Raw genomic sequence first — 20,085 nt, 5'->3', positions numbered from 1 at the left:
GACCGAGCCTTGTTGGACACCACTTGTGACTGGCTTAGAGTCGGACCTGGAGCCCGCTATTCTTACCGTGTGAGTTCTGTCTGTTTATGTTCAGGCTGGTGAGTTTTTCTGTAATACCCGAGTGTGGAATGGTGGCGAAAGCCTTGGTGAGGTCAAGGTAGGCTGTGTGAACCACTTTTCCCTAGTCTATGGCCTTGGTGACTGTCTCGAAGAAGTCAACCAGGTTTAGTAGGCATGATCTGCCCTTAACAAAGCCGAACTGGGTCGGGTCAAGTATTTGGAGGTTCCCAATGTCTTTGTTAATGAGTTCCATGATGATGCGCTCCATAGCCTTGCAGACCAGGCTAGTCAGGCTTATGGAGTGATAGTTACCAGGGTCAGTTGTGGCCCCTCCTTTGTGGAGAGGAATAACCATTGCTGTGTGCCATTCTATGGGCACATAGCCTGTGGAGAGGCTGAGGTTGAACAGCGTGTTTAGGTGGGGGGGTTAGTTCATTCTGTAGTTCATGCAAGACGTAGCCTGGGACACCATCTGTTCCCATTGACGCTGCATTTTTTGGCTTTTGAAAGGGCTGTTTTCGCCTGTGCGTCTGTGATTTTTGGGGCACTACACTTTTCCGGTATTGTTGTGTGCCCTTTTGGATGTGGGAGGGGGGGTGAAGTTTGCACTGAATCTATCTGCCAGGATGTTGGCAATATCAGTAGGTTCAGTATATTTTGTGCTATTTTGCACTAGTTCAGTGCATATCTGCGAGTTGCCACTTAGATTCTTAACATAGCTAAAGAAGGCTTTGTGGTTTTCTTTTGAATCCTTCGCTATTTTTCTTTCGAAGTTAGCCTTGGATGATTTCATGAGGGACCTCAATTCCTTACTGATACTGATCAGGGAAGTCTTTCCTTCTTTAGATTTGCTTTTTTTCTGAACTAGTTTCCTCCCTCTGTTGTATAGCCTGTTTATTGCAGGGGTCAACCAAAGTGGTTTCCTTCTCTTAGAGGAGTGAGTCTTGGTTTTGCTAGGGATGGCACAATCCATGCATCCTTGTAGGTGCTCATAGAGTGCATTTGTAAAGGTTTATGCATCTTGTGCAGCGTTATCCTTTAGCGTGGAGGCTGTAAAACTTACCACCGCTGTCTTAGGTAAGGTGAAGTTTGCTTTAGAAATGTTTTTTACTGTGGTTTCCTTAGTTGGGGGGGGGGGGGTGGACATCCATAGTGATTAGTTTATGGTCTAATCTAACCAGTGACAGGTTGACCTCTGGTGTGGAACACCTGTTGCCCATGTTGGTGATGACCAGGTCCAATATGTTTTTACCTCTGGTAGGGGAGTTTACCAGCTGATCCAGGGCATTTGAGTTGATTAATTCCAGAAAGCACTGGGCCTGGGAATTTGTTCTCGAGTAGTTTTCCCAGTAAATGGTAGGGCAATTGAAATTGCCCAATATCAGGGTGTGTTGTTGGACCTTCATGTTTTCCAGTGCCTCCAGAAAGGTGGAGTGGTGGTCCTGGGTCATGGAGGGTGGTCTGTAGTAGGCCACAACTTGCACTGCAGATTTGCCCGATGTTAGTTGAACATGGATGATCTCAGAGGTATCATGCTGCACCACTAACCTGGAGGTGTAGCTATCCTTGATAAATATGGATACACCCCCTCCTTTTGTGTTTCGGTCCGTGTTCTGTGGCTGAAACGTGTGGTATGAGTTGTAGCTCGGTAGCGCTGGGGTGCTTTCTGGAGCCTTGAACCAGGTTTCAGTTACTGCACAGATGTCAACGTTCTTCATACTGAGGAGTGCTTCTAGCGTGTGCATTTTGAGATTTAAACTCCTGGCATTGAGTAGCATAACCCTCAGTTTTTTGTTAATTGTGCTGTTTACGGAGGTGGGTTTGACTTTTGAGCCTTGCCTAAAAAAGGCACTATGGGGGCAGCAAGAGCCTTGGCCAGTATTCGAAAGCCTAGGAGTGGCAGGTGCAAGCCATCTCTTGTGAAGCAATGCGGCTTTTCAAGCATGTCATCCCAGGCTGACAGACACTGGATCCCATTTGAATGACACAAAAAGCTAGCCAGTTATTGAAATTGATAATTTTTTTTTTATATTGAGGTATCATTCTTGGTGAGGGCAGGATGCTACTCAGTGTCAGGGTCATACCAGCCTGGGCTACATGATCAGAGAGCTCTTTCATGTCTCTTTTCATGTAGTCCAGGGAGGTACGTCCAAGGGCGCCCGCAGGCAGGTGCAAGGTGGTGCACTTGCACCCCCCTGGATTTTTTAATTTATCTGTGTGATGATGTGTTGAAATCAAAAAATGTACTGGCAAAACTGTACATTTTTCGATTTCAACTTTTATTTCCCGTTAAACGGTAAACCTCGGAGGTTTGGAGGAGTCTGGTATGCTATTGGAGGCTGTAGTCACATGCATATGATGAACGCCTCTATTCCTCCTCAACTACATCTCCCTTTGCGACTGTTGACAGTTGCATAGAGTGAGAGAGTTATCCAGTTTGATATAGTGACAGCTGAGTCTACTCTAGTGAATGAGACGAGCTGTGTGAGTGTGATCGGAAAGAGCTCTTTACTTTAGCTCAGTGAGGTCAGTCCGATTATCAGATTTGTTGACTCTGTGTGCTGTGCAGCAGCACTTAAGGTACGTTGACTGTTTGGAGACATGAACAAAGCTCCTGTTTTTTTTTTTACACCGAATGAAATCGGCGCACTTCACTCAATTCAGACAAGTGTTTGAAATTTTCCCTAGTCACTAGTGGAAGATGTTCCAGTATAAAATGAAAATATTTACAGAATTTACATAGCTTTATTATGTTTGTTGGTATGTCAACTTAGTTAAAAACAGTATTTTATGCCGCGGCCCCACTCAGAACCGTACATGTAGTACTACACCAGGAGTGGGTGATGCACGCATACTGATGTTCTTTTTCCTAATTTTAAATTTCTTTTTATGCTTATTCTGCATTTTATATTACATGTGTACTGGCCTGGTCATGGCTGAAATGGTCAATGGACCAGCACACCTACCTGGTGAACAAATAGTAAATAAAGAAATGTTATTTGAAAACAAAATGCATGTTCATTGGAATTATGGTTATTTTTGACAGTGATGGTGATGATGATGTTTGCTTGCTTGTCTTTTCGCGCGTTTGTTGCTGAACCTGCTCGCCTGGCTCTGCACTGCTGTTATTGGAGGGAAAACAAAATTGTTTGATATGTTCTTTGCTTTGGGGCTGTGGCAGTTGGAAATTTGGGCAATGGGCATTGTAGATTTTTTGTAATACCTTAGTGAAGAGGAGGAGAGAATCCAAGGGATAAAATGGCTGTGTATATACAGACTATTGTTATTGTTCTATTTCTGCTTCTTGTTGTTGAGAATTAAGGCATTGGGTAGATGATCAATTAGTGGACCAACTTGTGTAAAGAGTATTTCGAACCATCTTTACAACACAATGATTTGCAGGGTAGTGCATCTGTCAATATGGACCAACTGTAGGTACATGGATCAATATGTATATTTTTTTACATGTATATATATTTTCTTGTACATGGTTTAAAAGGTATTTTTGTACATGGTTTAAAAAGTGTTTTTTAATAAACACCTGTTGCTTGCCTGCTCATTTGTGTTAGTTTTTTGTAGTAAAACTTATTTTCACAAATAAGTAAGAATATAATAATGTGTATAAAAAGTTTAATTATATTTTATATAGGAACAACAGGTCTTCTAAAAAAAAAAAAACTACAGTCATATTTAGATGTGCTACCAATACATGTAACTCCATACGACTTGCAGGAGGAGTCATTACTGTCACATTGCAGGTGCTGTGAAGAACACTTTTGATAGACATCAAAGATTGAAACAGTACTGATTTCATGAACTTTAATTGTACTTTGACTTAGAAATGGGGTACATTCCTGTCATGGTATTAGAAACCCAAATAGGAGGATTTATATGTGTGTGTCATACATCTCAGCTGTACAGACTTTCACAGAATGTCCAGATTTCTGCTTTATATTTTTGGTCTGTTCCTCATAAAAATTCTGTATTTTTTGAACAATTCACTAGGATGACCTAAGGATTAAATTTAATAAATAATGACATGAATTTGAGTTTCAGACTTCACATTCTTCAGAAAATGCATTCTAACACAAATCCTTTTATTCTAGCAACTTTCTAAATATGTCCTTAGTTTTGGGCCCATGTCCCCAACATTATAACAGGCTTTGTCCAGATTACTTGTGCTAAGAGATTGACAGATATGGTGTGTGTGTGTGTGTGTGTGTGTGTGTCTGTGTGGGTGTGTGTGTGTGTGTGTGTGTGTGTGTGTGTACTCCTCAGCTATCCAGGTTTTGCAGAATGTCAAGATTTTTCCCCCATATTCCACCTAAAAAAGATTGCAGTTGCTAAATAGTGACAAACATTTTGAGTTTTAGGTGTCATATCCTTTAGAAAAATGCATACTAACACAAATACTGTCATTCTAGCAATTTTATAAGTTCCGAGCAATATTCAGAACAATATTCGGTAGCATTGTCACCTCACAGTAAGACGATGTCCTGTTCGATTCTCAGCTAGAGCGTCTTCTGTGTGGAGACATGCGTAAATGGGTGTACCTTCGTTGAAGGTTGTGCATCAGAGCTGGCAACTCGGTACGTACAAATCTACTGCAATCCGCTGTGGCGACCCCTAACCGGGAAATGCCGAAAGACACAACATTTATAATCTGACTGTCCCTATTTATTTTAGCCTTTGTCGAGATATTTTGCACTAACAGATTGAGGTAACAGGTTGAGGTGTGTGTGTGTGTGTGTGTGTGTGTGTGTGTGTGTGTGTGTGTGTGTGTGTGTGTGTGTGTGTGTGTGTGTGTGTGTGTGAGAGAGAGAGAATGAAATGACCTAGTTAGAGTTAGCAGGTGGAATTTATTTTGAAGTGCATTTTTAAGGAATTGTGAGCTTCAAGGGAAGAGAAGTTTACTGCTGCTTATGCTAGGTCTGCTTAAAATGTGCAATTGTTTTGTTTAGCAAATGGTATCATTATTGTTGTATAGAATTTTAAAGCAAGGTTAGTAGCACAGTGGGTTGCATACTTGCGTCTTGATTCAGAGGGCTGTAGCTTCTACTCCCACAGCATGTAAATTTGTATTTTAAGGGGGTAGGGGTACTGCAGTCCTTAGTATGCCGTCCTTTGGATGAGACACCTATTAACTTTGATCCTCTTTTTCAGCTTGTCACACACTCCATATTGTAATATATCACCTTACCATTTCTTTTAATGTAACATAGGCAATTTATTCTTCAAGGGCGACAGGCACTGAATTTGTAGATGAAACACTGAAATATATGTTTTATAGCAACAATCTCTTCATTAGTTTCAGATCTTTTTAATGTGGAATTCAGATGACTTCTGCAGACTGCAGCGATTGTGCATATGGACTAATATTGGTGGATTATAATGACAGAAGTTTGAGTGGCCTTTTATGTTTGAAATGTTCTGAACTAGGCAGTTTGTCATTACTGGTTCATATGTGTTGAATTGTTTCACTGCTTACTGGAAAATGTTCAAAACTGTAAATTTAAAATACACTCTAACAGGTGGGTGCAGGTGCTGTACAAGGGATATGGTCCATATGGATGCATGTGTATCTTGAATTTTACTGATGAGGCTCCTTACATTTGCATTTAAGAAAATGAACCAGAGTATCTTTTTGGGAAGAGTGGACAGATGTAGTGGAGTTGGCAAATGGGAAGCTGAATTTGGTGTGGTGGTCCTGGATTGGGATTTGGGATGTATATCTCCACACTCCACAGGTAGATAAATGAGTTGAAATGGAAGTAGGTATGAAGGACACTGTATACTGACAAGCATAATAATGTGGCAAGACTGTTGTACTGGGCATTGTGCAAACATTATGGTACTGAAGTGGCTTAAAAACACTGGAAACATAAGCTGCAATTTAAGCATCATAGAAAATGCTAACGCCTATACATCACATGGGGATCATCCTCAATTACCAACAGCTCAAAAGACAGATGCTAGAAAACCAGATATTAGTGGTCCAAGAGAAGAAGACAAAAGTAGCATTGATCATTGAACTCTACACACCCACTGACTACAGTGTGTTATGTACAGAGAGACAGAAAGTCAAACTCCTACTATATCAGGATTTGCAGGCAGAAATGAGAGCAGTGTGGAAGAAAGATACCCAGGCAGTTCCAGTAGTAGTAGGAGCAATGGGTCTTATTAAAAAAGAATATACATTCGTATTTGGACATGTTACCAATGAATGTAACTCCATACCAATGGCAGGAGGACTGAGGAGTCATTACTGGGCAGTGCACATTCATTGCAGGTACTCTGAAGAGCACTTTGGCAGACATCAAAGATTGATGACACCGTACTGATTTTGTGAACTTTTAATCATACTTTGATTTAGGAATGCAGTACATTCCTGTCACGATGATAGAAACCCAAAAGATTTGCTCTATCCACTTTCTAAGGAGGTACTACAAGGTAGGTAGGGAGATTTTATGTGTGTCATACCTGTCAAATGTACAGATTTTCAGTGTCCAGATTTCTGCTTTATATTTCTAGTCTGTGTGTGTGTGTGTCTGAAATGACCTACTTAGAGTTAGCAGGTGGAATTTATTTTCAAGGAATTGAGAGCTTCAAGGGAAGATAAGTTTACTGCTGCTCATCATGCTAGGTTTGTACAAATGTGCAACTCTTTTGTTTAGCAAATGGTATCATTGTAGTATAGAATTTTAAAGCAGTGTTAGTAGCACAGCAAGTAGCATACTTGCATCTTGCTACAGAGGGCTGTAGCTTCTACTCCCACAGCATGTAAATGTGTCTTTTAAGGGGATGGGGTGCTGCAGTCCTGTCCTGAGTATGTCCCTTTGGTGCCTAGTAACTATGAACCTAGTTTTCAGCTTGTTACATATTCCCTGTTGCAATATACCAGCATACCATTTCTTTTAATGTAACATAGGCAATTTATTCTTCTAGGGCAATGGGCACTACATTTATAGATGAAACACTGAAATGTATGTTTTATAGCAACAATCTCTTCATTAGTTTCAGATCTTTGTAATGTGGAATTCAGATGACTTCTGCAGACTGCAGAGATTGTGCATATGGAGTAATATTGGTGGATTATAATGATAGAAGTTTGAGTGGCCTTTTATGTTTGAAATGTTCTGAACTAGGCAGTTTGTCATTACTGGTTCATATGTTTTGAATTGTTTCACTGCTTACTGGAAAATGTTCAAAACTGTAAATTTAAAATACACTCTAACAAGTGGTGCAGGTGCTGTACAAGGGATATAATTCAATTATAGTTTCATAGGTAGGTACTAGGCTATTTGGCCTATATAAGCCTAACCAAAGGTACCCTGGCTTTCGCCACCCAAGAAAATTATTTTCCTGTGCCACTGTCAAGCATAGCCACCGAAGTGATCCCCGGGGTGAATTTCCTATCTCCCATCAGGAACATGAATCACCATACTTTTGCACGGGCCTAAAAATGTGTGCATTTGATATGCTTTGAAAACGGCCCAAAGGTAAACTTAACCTGACACTGCCCAGATGCATTCTCTTTGAATGTGGGTTTCCATGCTGTTTCCATCAATGTGAGTATCAAAAGCAGAGAAGTTTTAATGCTAAGTCTGTTTTCATTGCAAGACTGTTGCTTTGTTTAGTAAATGTGAAATGCGTGCTGCAGTGTTTCTGCTATAAAATATGAAATAAAAGTTGTGAATTAAATCCAAATATCTGTAATCATTGTAGAAGTAAAGCATAAGACAGTATGCATACTGATAGATTTGAACAGTGTCTGTGGCAAATGGTGAGAAATAACCAAGTAATGGGACACTGCTGGAATGGCTTTGTGTGTGTGTATGTGAGGGACTGTGTGGGGGCGGGGCTGTGTGGGGTAGGGGGAGGGGCAGTGGGGGAGGGGTGGGGCTACATGGGCGGGGCTGCATGGGCGGGGCTCTGGGTTTTGCACCCCCCTGGAAAAAATCCTGCGGGCTCCCTTGGGTACGTCTCAGGTCATTCACACCAACATGAACAATGACACAGTCATATTTGTACTTGTGCTGGAGTGACCTGAGTACTTGTGTTATGTGGCAGATTTTGGCTCCCGACAGGCAGCTAACAGTAACCTTCTGCTTGTCCAGCCTAGTGAGTGGGACGTCAGTGTGCCTGACTATAGAGTCACCTATTACTAGTGTGTTAGGTATGTTATTTCGCCTTAAGGGCTGTGATTGTGCAGCACACTGATTTTGTGTTGTCTGGTTTGTGACGGGAAGTGCAGGTTGTTTTGTTGTCTGCTTTGGAGGTCTCTGATGCTTTAGAAATTAGCCCAAAATGGCCAAATAAACTGCTAACGTCTGGGCTGGAACCACTCCTCCAGGGACATATAGGTTGCTCAAAGCTCCCCTCTCTCACAGGTGAACAGAGAAACTTCCTTCTATCCAAGTAAGGTATGGGCAACTCAGAAACTATTATCACAGCCCTGAATTCAGCTCTAGCCTGAAAACTGGACTTCATCAGGAATTGAATCTGGTTAAGACTTAAACACATATAAAATTCTTTTACTCAAAAAAAAAAAAAAAACAGGCAGGGGCATCAGCCAGGAATATAAATGGCTGCAAACATTAGAAATTACAGATAATTTTAAGACCATCTGTCAATAGCCTACTAACTTTGACCACCAATCAAAATACTTATCAATCTCTTGTTTTAACATCCTTATCTCCTCTTGCCTTCTTCCTGTTCTCCCAAGTTTGCTTTATCAAATTATCTTCAGCTTTTCTGCACGTGACCAAACCACCACAATCTGTTCTCTTTGACCTTCTTTGTAATTGCAGCTTCTCTGGCTTCTACTCTGATGTCCTCATTTCTTATTCTGACCCACAGTGTGCATCCTACTATACACTTAAGGCACTTCATCTCCATCCTGTCAAGAAACATACAGACTGGGACAATACATAGAGAGGAACATACACATCACAAGATGCATACACTTCTGTGCAAAACATAAGACAGAAATATATAGATCCATGCCACACAAGGAAGAGAATACAAGTTAAGGAAGTTCCATCATAATAAGCACAAATAAGAATTGTGCATACTACCCCACCCACTGGGATGTTCTATGGCCATTGGCTGTAAGAAGCTATACAAGTGTTATCTATTACTCTGAGCCAGTTCTTTACTGCAACCAAGATGTTAGAGAGCAGTACAAGGTGTGGTAGAATGAGAAGTTATGGCCAGTTCTCTTTCCTCTGAGAGAGTATTTGATTTTCCACTGCCACAGAAACACAAAACCCCAGCTCACCCATCCTAAGGGTGGAGGCTCAGTTTCCTGCAGTGAAAACACCTTACAGGAGTGTAGGTGTGTGGCCTGCAGCAATGAGCCATTAGACTGTTTGTCAAAAGGTGTACCACCTTGGTAGGAGAGGTCTGGCATGTGCAGTAGCATAAATGCACCCACCACAGGCATTGATTGTGGATCATAGTGACCACCAGTGAGGAAGTGGGAGCACCTGGATCCCTAATGTATGAATGACTGCTCCTTCCCCCAGCTTGCTTGAATAATACCCCAAACAAATGAATGAGATGCATGACTCTACCTCCAAGGAATGAATGAGTCAATGGAGTTGTGTCTGGTTAAAAAAAAAAACACACACACATATTAACAAAACTCTGAGTCCTCTACTATTGAGCAAGTAACATTTGACTAGTTGTGGTGGAGAGATGAACCCTGATTCACTCTCCTGCATTTGGATAAGTACTGTTGAGATTCCATGATCTACATTTCAACACTCAAACAATCATACACCACCTGTAAATTGTGCCCGTCATGAACACCATTCACACTTATCTACATACATTGTAAGGGAAGTGCTGTGTCTCTGTACAGCAAAACATTTCTTTGAATCCTTCTTATATATCAGGATTAAACTGGTAGAACTCTTATTTTACAATGTTTAGACCCCTTCTGAAGTTCACCGTATTACATCACCCCTGCCTAATTATTTCATGCCTAGTTAGGAGTAATATAAAAAACATATTACATAAAGGATATACTTAATACAAGAAAAAATATTTGCTCTGAAGACTGTAAAATGAGCAAAATATTTTGAAGTATATATGTGCAGAGATGTTAATGTGCCACACCTAGCAATTTATGATTTACGCAATTTACCAATCATTTAGCCACCAGTGACGCAACTGCTTTTGAAAGAACAGTGGTATAAGGCATGGTATCATCCATTTCCATCTTTCCTTTATTGGGAATAAATGCCTGGGATTCCACCTACATGTTATGACTGCATTTAAGAGACAAAATAGCAGTATAACAAGTCAAACAGTAGCAGATTTTAAAGAGGATATGTTTTAGCAAGTCCTGGGATCCTTTCCACCCCATCCCCTAATAAAGCTTTGTTCCTTCTCCTTTATTTTCTGTACATCTTTTATGGTTCTGCATGTATATTGTTTCTGATCAGTACAGCATAACGGGGTTGTCATTTTCCATACCGTCTCACCAGAGAACAGTTTTCATTGCTAAAGAGAATATATTTTGGGTATCATCGGATGACAACATTCTCTTGCTCAAGTGAACAGTTGTACTGTTAAATAGCTGCAGCTATTCCCATACATTTCCCAGTTTAAATGCTCTTTTAGTGTTGCCTTATTTAACTTCAAAAGCAGTATTTGTTCATTTATGCTCAATTTATTATTCTTATAACTACTGTTTATAGTCTGATGAGGATGAAGACACTTTCACTGCTACATAATTTTTTTCTTCACTTACTCTGTATGGAAACTTTGACTTCATCTGAAATGGACCATGGGTTCAGACAAATTATCCCCTTAAAACATTTTAAACAAATAATGGATAGGTAGACAAACTTCATGGAGTTACAAAATGCACATTTGTAGTTTCTTGCCAAAGCATGCAAACCCTTGTTCTCTTTATTTCTAGTGGGTGACCCTACATGCAGACAACATATTCTAAACATAAAAGTACTTTCAACATCATTGCTACATATCTGGCAAATATTACTTCACAAGCAAGTCACAAGCTTGCAGTAGTCATGTAATACTGCAGGATTATTGAGAGAGGGTGAGGCAGTTACCAGTATTAAAATATTATGCAAAAGGATGTACAGCTTTGAGAAATGTGTGTTATTTTTTGAACTACACTTTTTTTCTTATGTCTTCCCTGCAAAATGTATTACAGCAGAATATTCTAGAATTGTCTGTGTGTTTGTAAAAGACAGCAGTATCATGACGGCTACATACTTAATTCATCCTGTGGATTCAAGCATGCAGTTTTTGAATATTCCTGAACAATGCAAATTGTTTTAAGGGATAACATTTATGCAAGTCATACGGCTAAAAGTGGAGTAATAACACTTGGTACAGCTAAAAGTGGAGTAATAATACTTGGTTTTCTGTCCCACATTCTGCCTCATATTTTTGACCTGTCCCTGGTAGTATTTTCTTGTAAATCACTGAGGATTACAGTCAGGTCAATAATCACCGATTGGTGATGATCCAAGTTTTGTTTATAAAAATTGCTCTGATTTTAAAAAAACATTTATGCTATAAGGATATAAAACATACTTTTTATAGAACCGATAATACGCATGGGACGTTTCCATGTGACAACTGCTGCTATTGTGAATCTATATGTTCCGATAATGTCTTTAAGCACCCAGAAATTGGTACAGAATTCACATTTAAACGTTTTGCTACTTGCAATAGTTTTAATATTATTTATCTTGCAACCTGCAGGAAATGTGATGCCTTCTATATAGGCAAATCGAGAAGAAAATTAAAAGAGCATATAATAGAGCATAGGTCTGATATATGCAGGTCTATTCAGACCAATGCATTAGCTAAACATTATTTAGACTATGGAAATAAACATCTATTTGTCTTTAAAGTTATAGAGGTAATTAGCAGTGATTATTAGAAAGGGTGGTCTAGATAATAAACTTGAGATGTGTGAATATAAATGGATCATCACTTTTCATGCTGATAAAACTCCTGGCACTAATACAAATGTAAGTTTAAAACCAGTTTTAAAACACAAACAAATGTGCCTTAAATGAAACACTATTTTATGTGTTTTTTGGCTATAATAATTGATTGCTTTGAATGCTTTCATTGATTTTGATTTCTGATTGGTGGACTACTTAATTATTTAATTGAATAACTTTTGAAAATGTTATTTATTGGAATTATTTTTAGCACTGAGGTAGGATTATCGGAAACGAAAGCTTTGCGATTAAACTTTTATAGCGTTTGCAGAGTCCGTGTTGCTTGTTTCTGGAATTAGATTTTTTATGTGGACTCTGCTTTACCATAGTGTAGTTCCGTTCTTGTTATTTAGTCAGTCAGTAATACCAGATGTTTGAGTTTCATTTTTTGTTGCTCAGAAAATGTGAGTTGATGCAAAAATATCATCTATTAACTATAAAACTTATTCCTGGTTATGAGCCTTTGTCACCACTATTTTTGTATCTGTCCTAGACTCTTGAGCAAAGTTAAAAGCTGTGTGTATGTGTATGTGTGTGTGTGTGTGTGTGTGTGTGTGTGTGTACAAGTATATGTAGATCCAGAGATGGACTGCTTACTGTACTATCTAGATCCTACTCTCTTCTTGTAATTACAATGTACATGTGGATTCTGTTTTTACTTGTTAGTACTTATAAAACCTACTGTAAATGCTGTTGATTGGAGTGTATATTTAACTTTTCACAATTATCATTGTTTTTTCCTGGGTCACACTGAAAATGAGTTATACCCAGTAGAGATAATCTAGCCAACAAAATGCAAAGAAAGAAATAAGTAAATAACTATATAAATAAATGGATCTTCTCTGCCTTACACTCAGTGTTTGCTGGGATGGGCTTTTGCTCCCTTGAGATCCTGAAAAGAATAACACAGGTATTGTGACCTAATTGACTGACTGACTGAATTAATGAATGAACTGAATGACCAGCTGTGCTATTTACATTTAATTGAACACTAACATAGAAAATACAAAGCCCATACTGTTTTACCCATTCAAAAATGTTAGAGAAGTAGAAGATATACAGAGTACTGTAGAAGATATACAGAGTACTGGTATCTTGCTTGTTCCAGCCATTGTGTCAGCCATTTTGTTTGATGGGAGTACAGAATAGGGCATTTGTTTGCATTAGTACAAGGCACACCTTGGTCTGTTTAATTAGAATTCCATAAGAAAGACTCCTGTGGTACATGGTACTGTTCTACCATGATGGAATCAATGGTGATGTCACCTTTGTTGCATTATTTCTTGAACTAGATGCTTTCTTAATCAGAAAAAATAAGCAAAGGTATTCAATGCACAGAATTTCACTTTACTGTGACATCACTATATGACTATAATGGACTACCCTATGACTGACAGACAGAGTTAGCAACAAGCACATGCATTTTAAGTCATTTGCTATCAGACATTAACAACATGTAACAATTTTAATTAATAAGCATTGTAGCTAACCATCAAAGCAAACAGCACATGTTCCTACAGGCAGCAACATTAGTTTCTTATTTATCTCTCAATTTAGTCAGTACTACAATCATAGCATTAATAAGGTGTCCTACAGTCTTCTTTCTGAAAAACTACTCATGTGTTACTGTCACTCACATATACAATTCATTTTAAGTACCCATTTACAGAGCAGAGTTATTGTTTACCATAGAACATCCTTAATTAATATATAATTAAAAGCTGAATTCTCTATTCCACTTCATTCAAAAATGACACCCACCCTTTGTCTAAGTACAGTCCAAAGGCAAGCAACTTGGACTGCATTATTTTCTGTATATTTCTTCAAGGCTGTTCAAGCCATGAGTTTCTTTAAGTAAATAGTTATGAGCAAACTCACATTCCAGACCTTAGTAGTGTCATCAATACAAACTGATAATCAAATACCAAGAGTGCAGATCTAATATAATAGCTATCCTGCTGCTGCTGCCTATGATTCTGCTTTAGAAAACAAAGTAAAGGCATGCCAAATGCACTAGAAGAGGAGGAAAGTCAGGCCAAAGTAAAGGCATAGCAAATGCACAAGGGGAGGAGGAAAGTCAGGCCAAAGTAAAGGCATGCCAAATGCATGAGGAGAGGAGGAAAGTCAGGCCAAAGTAAAGGCATAGCAAATGCACGAGGAGAGGAGGAAAGTCAGGCCAAAGTAAAGGCATACCAAATGCACTAGGAGAGGAGGAAAGTCAGGCCATAGTAAAGGCATGACAAATGCACTAGGAGAGGAGGAAAGCCAGGCCAAAGTAAAGGCATGCCAAATGCACTAGGAGGGGAGGAAAGTCAGACCAAATTAAAGGCATGCCAAATGCACTAGGAGAGGAGGAAAGTCAAGCCAAAGTAAAGGCATGCCAAATGCATGAGGAGAGGGGGAAAGCCAGGCCAAAGTAAAGGCATGTCAAATGCATGAGGAGAGGAGGAAAGTCAGGCCAAAGTAAAGGCATGCCAAATGCACTAGGAGAGGAGGAAAGTCAGGCCATAGTAAAGGCATGCCAAATGCATGAGGAGAGGAGGAAAGTCAGGCCAAAGTAAAGGCATGCCAAATGCATGAGGAGAGGAGGAAAGTCAGGCCAAAGTAAAGGCATGCCAAATGCACTAGGAGAGGAGAAAAGTCAGACCAAACTAAAGGCATGCCAAATGCACTAGGAGAGGAGGAAAGTCAGGCCAAAGTAAAGGCATGCCAAATGCATGAGGAGAGGAGGAAAGTCAGGCCAAAGTCAAGGCATACCAAATGCACTACGACAGGAGGAAAGTTAGGCCAAAATAAAGGCATTCCAAATGCATGAGGAGAGGAGGAAAGTCAGGCCAAAGTAAACGCATGCCAAATGCATGAGAAGAGGAGAAAAGTCAGGCAAAAGTAAAGACATACCAAATGCACTAGGAGAGGAGAAAACTCAGGCCAAAGTAAAGGCATGCCAAATACACTAGGACAGGAGGAAAGTCAGGCCAAAGTAAAGGCATGCCAAATGCACTAGGAGAGGAGAAAAGTCAGGCCAAAGTAAAGGCATGCCAAATGCATGAGGAGAGGAGGAAAGTCAGGCCAAAGTAAAGGCATACCAAATGCAAGAGGAGAGGAGGAAAGTTAGGCCAAATTAAAGGCATGCCAAAGGCATGAGGAGAAGAGGAAACCCGGGCCACAGTAAAGGCATGCCAAATGCACTAGTAGAGGAGGAAAGTCAGGCCAAAGTAAAGGCATGCCAAATGCACTATGACAGGAGGAAAGTCAGGCCAAAGAAAAGGCATGCCAAATGCATAAGGAGAGGAGGAAAGTCAGGCCAAAGTAAAGGCATGCCAAATGCACGAATAGGGAAGGAAAGTCAGGCCAAAGTAAAGGCATGCCAAATGCACGAATAGGGAAGGAAAGTCAGGCCAAAGTAAAGGCATGCCAAATGCACTAGGAGAAGAGGAAAGTCAGGCCAAAGTAAAGGCATGCCAAATGCACTAGGAGAGGAGGAAAGCCAGGCCAAAGTAAAGGCATGCCAAATGCACAAGGAGAATAGGAAAGCCAGGCCAAAGTAAAGGCATGCCAAATGCATGAGGACAGGCAGAAAATCAGGCCAAAGTAAAGGCATGTCAACTGCACGAGGAGAGGCGGAAACTCAGGCCAAAGTAAAGGCATAGCAAATGCACTAGGAGAGGAGGAAAGCCATGCCAAAGTAAAGGCATGCCAAATGCACGAGGAGAGGCGGAAAGTCAGGCCAAAGTAAAGGCATAGCAAATGCACGGGGAGAGCCGGAAAGTCAAGCATCTATAATGTTATTGTCCATTTCTTCCTTCTTTTCCTGCTTGAGGTAGGAAGACTGCAGTTCAAATAGTGCTTACAAACTGCCATTTACCTGTCATAGCTTATGTACTTGTGAACTTGTTATTAGTAAAAGAAATGCTGCCTGTGAAATTCAGCTGGTTCTACAGCCAGACTGCCAAACAGCTATCACCCCTATTTTCCTTCTACATATTCAAACCCCTGGCTGGTATACACATTACTGCCCACAGCATCAGATAGTCACGGTACATGTTGACATATGTGATGATTAATGTCACTTGTATATAATAGGGACATCCTACATTATTACTAAAGAAATGCATGTAATATCAGTAGAAAGGGGCATCTAACCTCAAATATTCCGGCACTAAGGTCACTGAACAGCCAGAGCAGACTGTGTGTATTGTATGTGACAAAAACATGGACTGAGGGACAAATCTCATTGACAATGTAATCTAGTCGGTTAAGGCTATGATCTATTTTTGTTCACACCTGGGTTTGATTCTGTCTGTTTCTAATTGCATACTGTATACTGTTTTCTATTTGCACTTAAGCAAAGTAACATTCCTAGGTAATCTCTGAACTGATACAATTGGATGTAGTAGGTAGATGGCCAGGCAAGTGTGCCAAAAGTCATGTAATGATCTGCACTTCTGGCAGTGGAAGTATAGCCATTAAAGGTTCAAAGCATTTAAAATTATCAAAAACAGTTCTAAAGCTTCCAGAATACAGTTTATTGCTAATTAAAGGCCAGCCTTGTAGTGTATCCTGCTTGCTTTTTCAGTAAGTCACTATTCTTTAGTCCATACAACTACCCCCCTTGTCATCACTTGATACTCAGTGTATTATATTACATGGCTACAAAACAGCCTGTCATCTTGTGACAGACTCTGCACAGGAGATGCTGAGCCTGTTTAAGAGGCCGTTCTTTAAAATATTACAACTCATTACCTGCACTAGCACAGTATATAACATGGAAGTTACACTGTGACAAAATGCTTTCCTGTAGCTTAGCCTTTAGCTAATCAGCCTTTCATTTGCAAAAATATATTCTTTCAATGCCATGAAGCATAAAATGTTACCTGTAAAATACCCAGTGCATGAAAATATTAAGGCTATACAGGGGCTTCAATATTTACTGTACTTATGGCCTCATCTGGTAGCACGCAATGACAACAAAAGTTTTGTTAGGGAAGCCAAATAAGACTTTACAAAGAAGGATACAATACCACTTTTGATTTGTCTCAACAACCAATCTCACCTACACGTTCTTACTGCTCGTAGAATGGGAACTTTTAAATGGCAAACTAAATGTGCTTGGCAATAAACAGTTGAATGATTTGAAACTGCAAGTGGTCGGTATAGAAAATACAATTTGGCAATCAGCCATCAAGTCATTCATTTCATCTCTTCAGCACAGCTGTAACTAGATAAGAACAGATACATATGTAATGAAAGACTAGAATTGCCTAGTAAACGAGCCAAAGCAAACAATCCCGTGAAGCACTGACATAGTTCTCTTTGACACTGTACAGATAGACCCAGATGCTTTGCTTAGTAACCAACTAAAACAAAGCAGTGGAAAGTAAAGGTAAGTCCACATACACAAACACGCACCTGTAATTTTCTTCAGCTGGAGCCACAATTCAGTGATATCCTTGCACAGCAAGGAGATTAGGTTTAAAGTCATCCTGCCAGGGGGTAGAACTGATTAAGCCCGATAACTTCATCAGCCAAAATTATGTGTTTCATGAGTCAGCCTTCCTTCATCTCAGAGAGCAAAAAGCAGCTTCTAGTCAAGGATTTGAAGGGTACCATGCCTTTCTCAAAGTTACATATAATACAAAAGCAAAACATTCCTGCAGGATCTCTGAGGTCCAGGCTCACACATATGAAGAGGTGAACTGCTGTAGCTGAGACAGTTTACTAGTTTTGTTGACATTTCTACCTGGCCACCACTTTTGCAGCTTCCTTATCCTCTTTGTGGGCTGGACAGAGTCACACTAAGCAAAAGGAACTTAAAACTGGTGATTAGCACTGTGGAAAGCTCGTCCAAAACCTCCCTGTAGGGCCCCTTTCTGAAACAAATTGTGAACCTATCAGGTAACAAACCCTCCCCCCATAGGGAGTGCTTTAGAGATGCAGTTCTTCTCTCCTTTCTCTCTCTCTCTCTTTTTTTTTTTTTTTGGAGAATTACTTGAAGTTTGATAGTTGCAAGGAATTTCTTACTTGGTTACCTTTTTGTTTTAGGTATGCTGTGTGTCATTTAACTTTTAGAATTCTCCTTATACAAGAAAGCAAAACTGCATCAGAACACTCATGCACAAAGAAATTCTGCAATGGCCAGTGAGTATAACTAATTGCAGAAAATGTGTCCGCTGTAGCAGAAGTGGCAGCTTTCAGTTTCTCCTTGCACATCTGAAGACTAGAGGGCAGGGCTGCTTAAAGACACATTATCAACATAATCTTAAAATTATAGAAGGGAATGATGTTGTACATGATGAATTAAGCTTACAAACCAACAGCCAATGTGAAAATAATCCATTTTATCCAGTTTGATTTCAGCAAGTACCGGCTGTAAAGTGTGCAAGTTTGACAAATCCAGGAAACCAATTAAAAGTTCCAGTTTATTTGTGAATACAACATATTGTAAAGGTGAATAATGGGTTCTACTTGGCTAACAAGTGCTGAAAAAAGGAGGGCTCATCATACTTAAAAGACCACCTTAATTTTAAGGCTTATTCTCCCATGCATTGTGGTACGGCGGTAGCGTTACCTCACAGAAAGAGGTTTTCCCGTTCAATTCTCGGCTTGGCTTGGAAGTGCCTTCTGTGTGGAGTCTGCATGTCCTCCCCGCGGTTGGGTAGCATTCGAAAGACATGTGTGCGTAAATGGGCGTGCCTTCGTTGAAGTTTGGGCATCGAGCTGGCACCTCGGCGTTTCGTAAAAATCTACTGCCAATCATTAGCGGACCAGAGTTCCTCTGTGGCGACCCCTTACCGGGAAAAAGCCGAAAGACAAACAACATTCTCCCATGCATTTACACACAGATCCCGTAACTCTTGCAAGGAATTTTCACACTGACAAATAACAGCAACTCAATTATTTATCAACATCTAGTGTTTATGCTAGTATGAAATACATACTCAGGAAACTTATTATGACATTTAATGCCCCAAAGTGTGCACCAGTAACTAATGCATAATTAATATTAAACTGCTTAAAGAGATTGTAAAAAAGCAAGATACAAACAACATAATCCAATTTTATGTTTTTCTGCTTGTTAGAAAGACATGAATAAAATTTATAAAAAGCAAATGCAATCCAGCGCCAAACTGTTTGTTACATTGTACAGATGGTTCTTTTGTGCACACTCACAAACCTCCAATTTGCTGCATATAAAGTCTTGGAAGAGGGACTCGCTATTTGCTGGAATCTGATAGGCTGATTCCAGATTTCCAGCTGTCTTTACTGATGATTTTGGCAAGTCATTCCATCTCTCTTCTAGTCTCTCAGTGAATTAAGATTTCCTGATGTGACAAATTCCTCTTTCAGTGTTTACATTTTTTATGCCTTGGTCACAAAAGGGCTGCAAGTATAGTTCAACTGCTTATTTATTAAACAAATATAAAAAAAATATATATATATAAAATAATATTTATGTTGAAAGTGGTACTCATCTTCATTCCTACATACTATTTTCCTTCATATCCATCCTATTTCCATTACACCTTCTCTTAAAAGAAAAGACCTATTTGTCATCTAGAAACTTAATTATTTTAGCAGTCTAGGCAGGCAGAAGAGAGTCAAATTCTTCTTCTTCTTCTTTCAGCTTTTCTCGGTTAGGGGTCGCCACAGCAGATCACCTGTTTGCTCATGATTGGCAGTGGAGTTTTACAGTGTCGAGCTGCCAGCTCGGCGCCCAACTTTCCACAGAAGGCACACACATGCACACACTCACGCCTAGGGCCAATTTAGAGTGTCCAATCCACCTACAGCATGTCTTTGGGATGTGGGAGGAAACAGGAGCACCCAGAGGAAACCCACGCGACCACAAGGAGGACATGCAGACTCCACACAGAATCAAATAATGAAACAAAATTCAGAGTGAAGAATTTAAAATAATCATCAAGAACCAATTATAATACATTTCTAAACTTTGCTCAGAGTTTCTTATTAATTTATGTTGTGTCTTTCGGCTTTTCCCGGTTAGGGGTCGCCACAGCGGAACTCCGGTCCA

General features: G+C 39.9%; 1 protein-coding gene across 1 annotated transcript in view; it reads right to left on the bottom strand.

Annotated features, from left to right (window-relative positions):
- The window catches only part of MCF2L (MCF.2 cell line derived transforming sequence like), a 1,071,259-nt gene extending 1,053,279 nt beyond the window's left edge, over positions 1 to 17,980 (bottom strand). The window contains exon 1 of the mRNA XM_044071884.1: positions 17,463 to 17,980. Coding sequence (XP_043927819.1) covers positions 17,463 to 17,535 — 73 coding nt within the window. The 5' untranslated portion in view covers positions 17,536 to 17,980. The remainder of the gene's footprint in view (positions 1 to 17,462) is intronic.
- Between the last annotated feature and the right edge of the window lie 2,105 nt (positions 17,981 to 20,085).

This window comes from Protopterus annectens, chromosome 5.part0 (genome assembly GCF_019279795.1).
Source record: "Protopterus annectens isolate FY-2018-M chromosome 5.part0, PAN1.0, whole genome shotgun sequence".
In the NCBI taxonomy this organism is placed as follows: domain Eukaryota; kingdom Metazoa; phylum Chordata; order Ceratodontiformes; family Protopteridae; genus Protopterus; species Protopterus annectens.
Note: the sequence above shows the minus strand (reverse complement) of the source record. Positions and strands in the feature narration are given on the sequence as shown.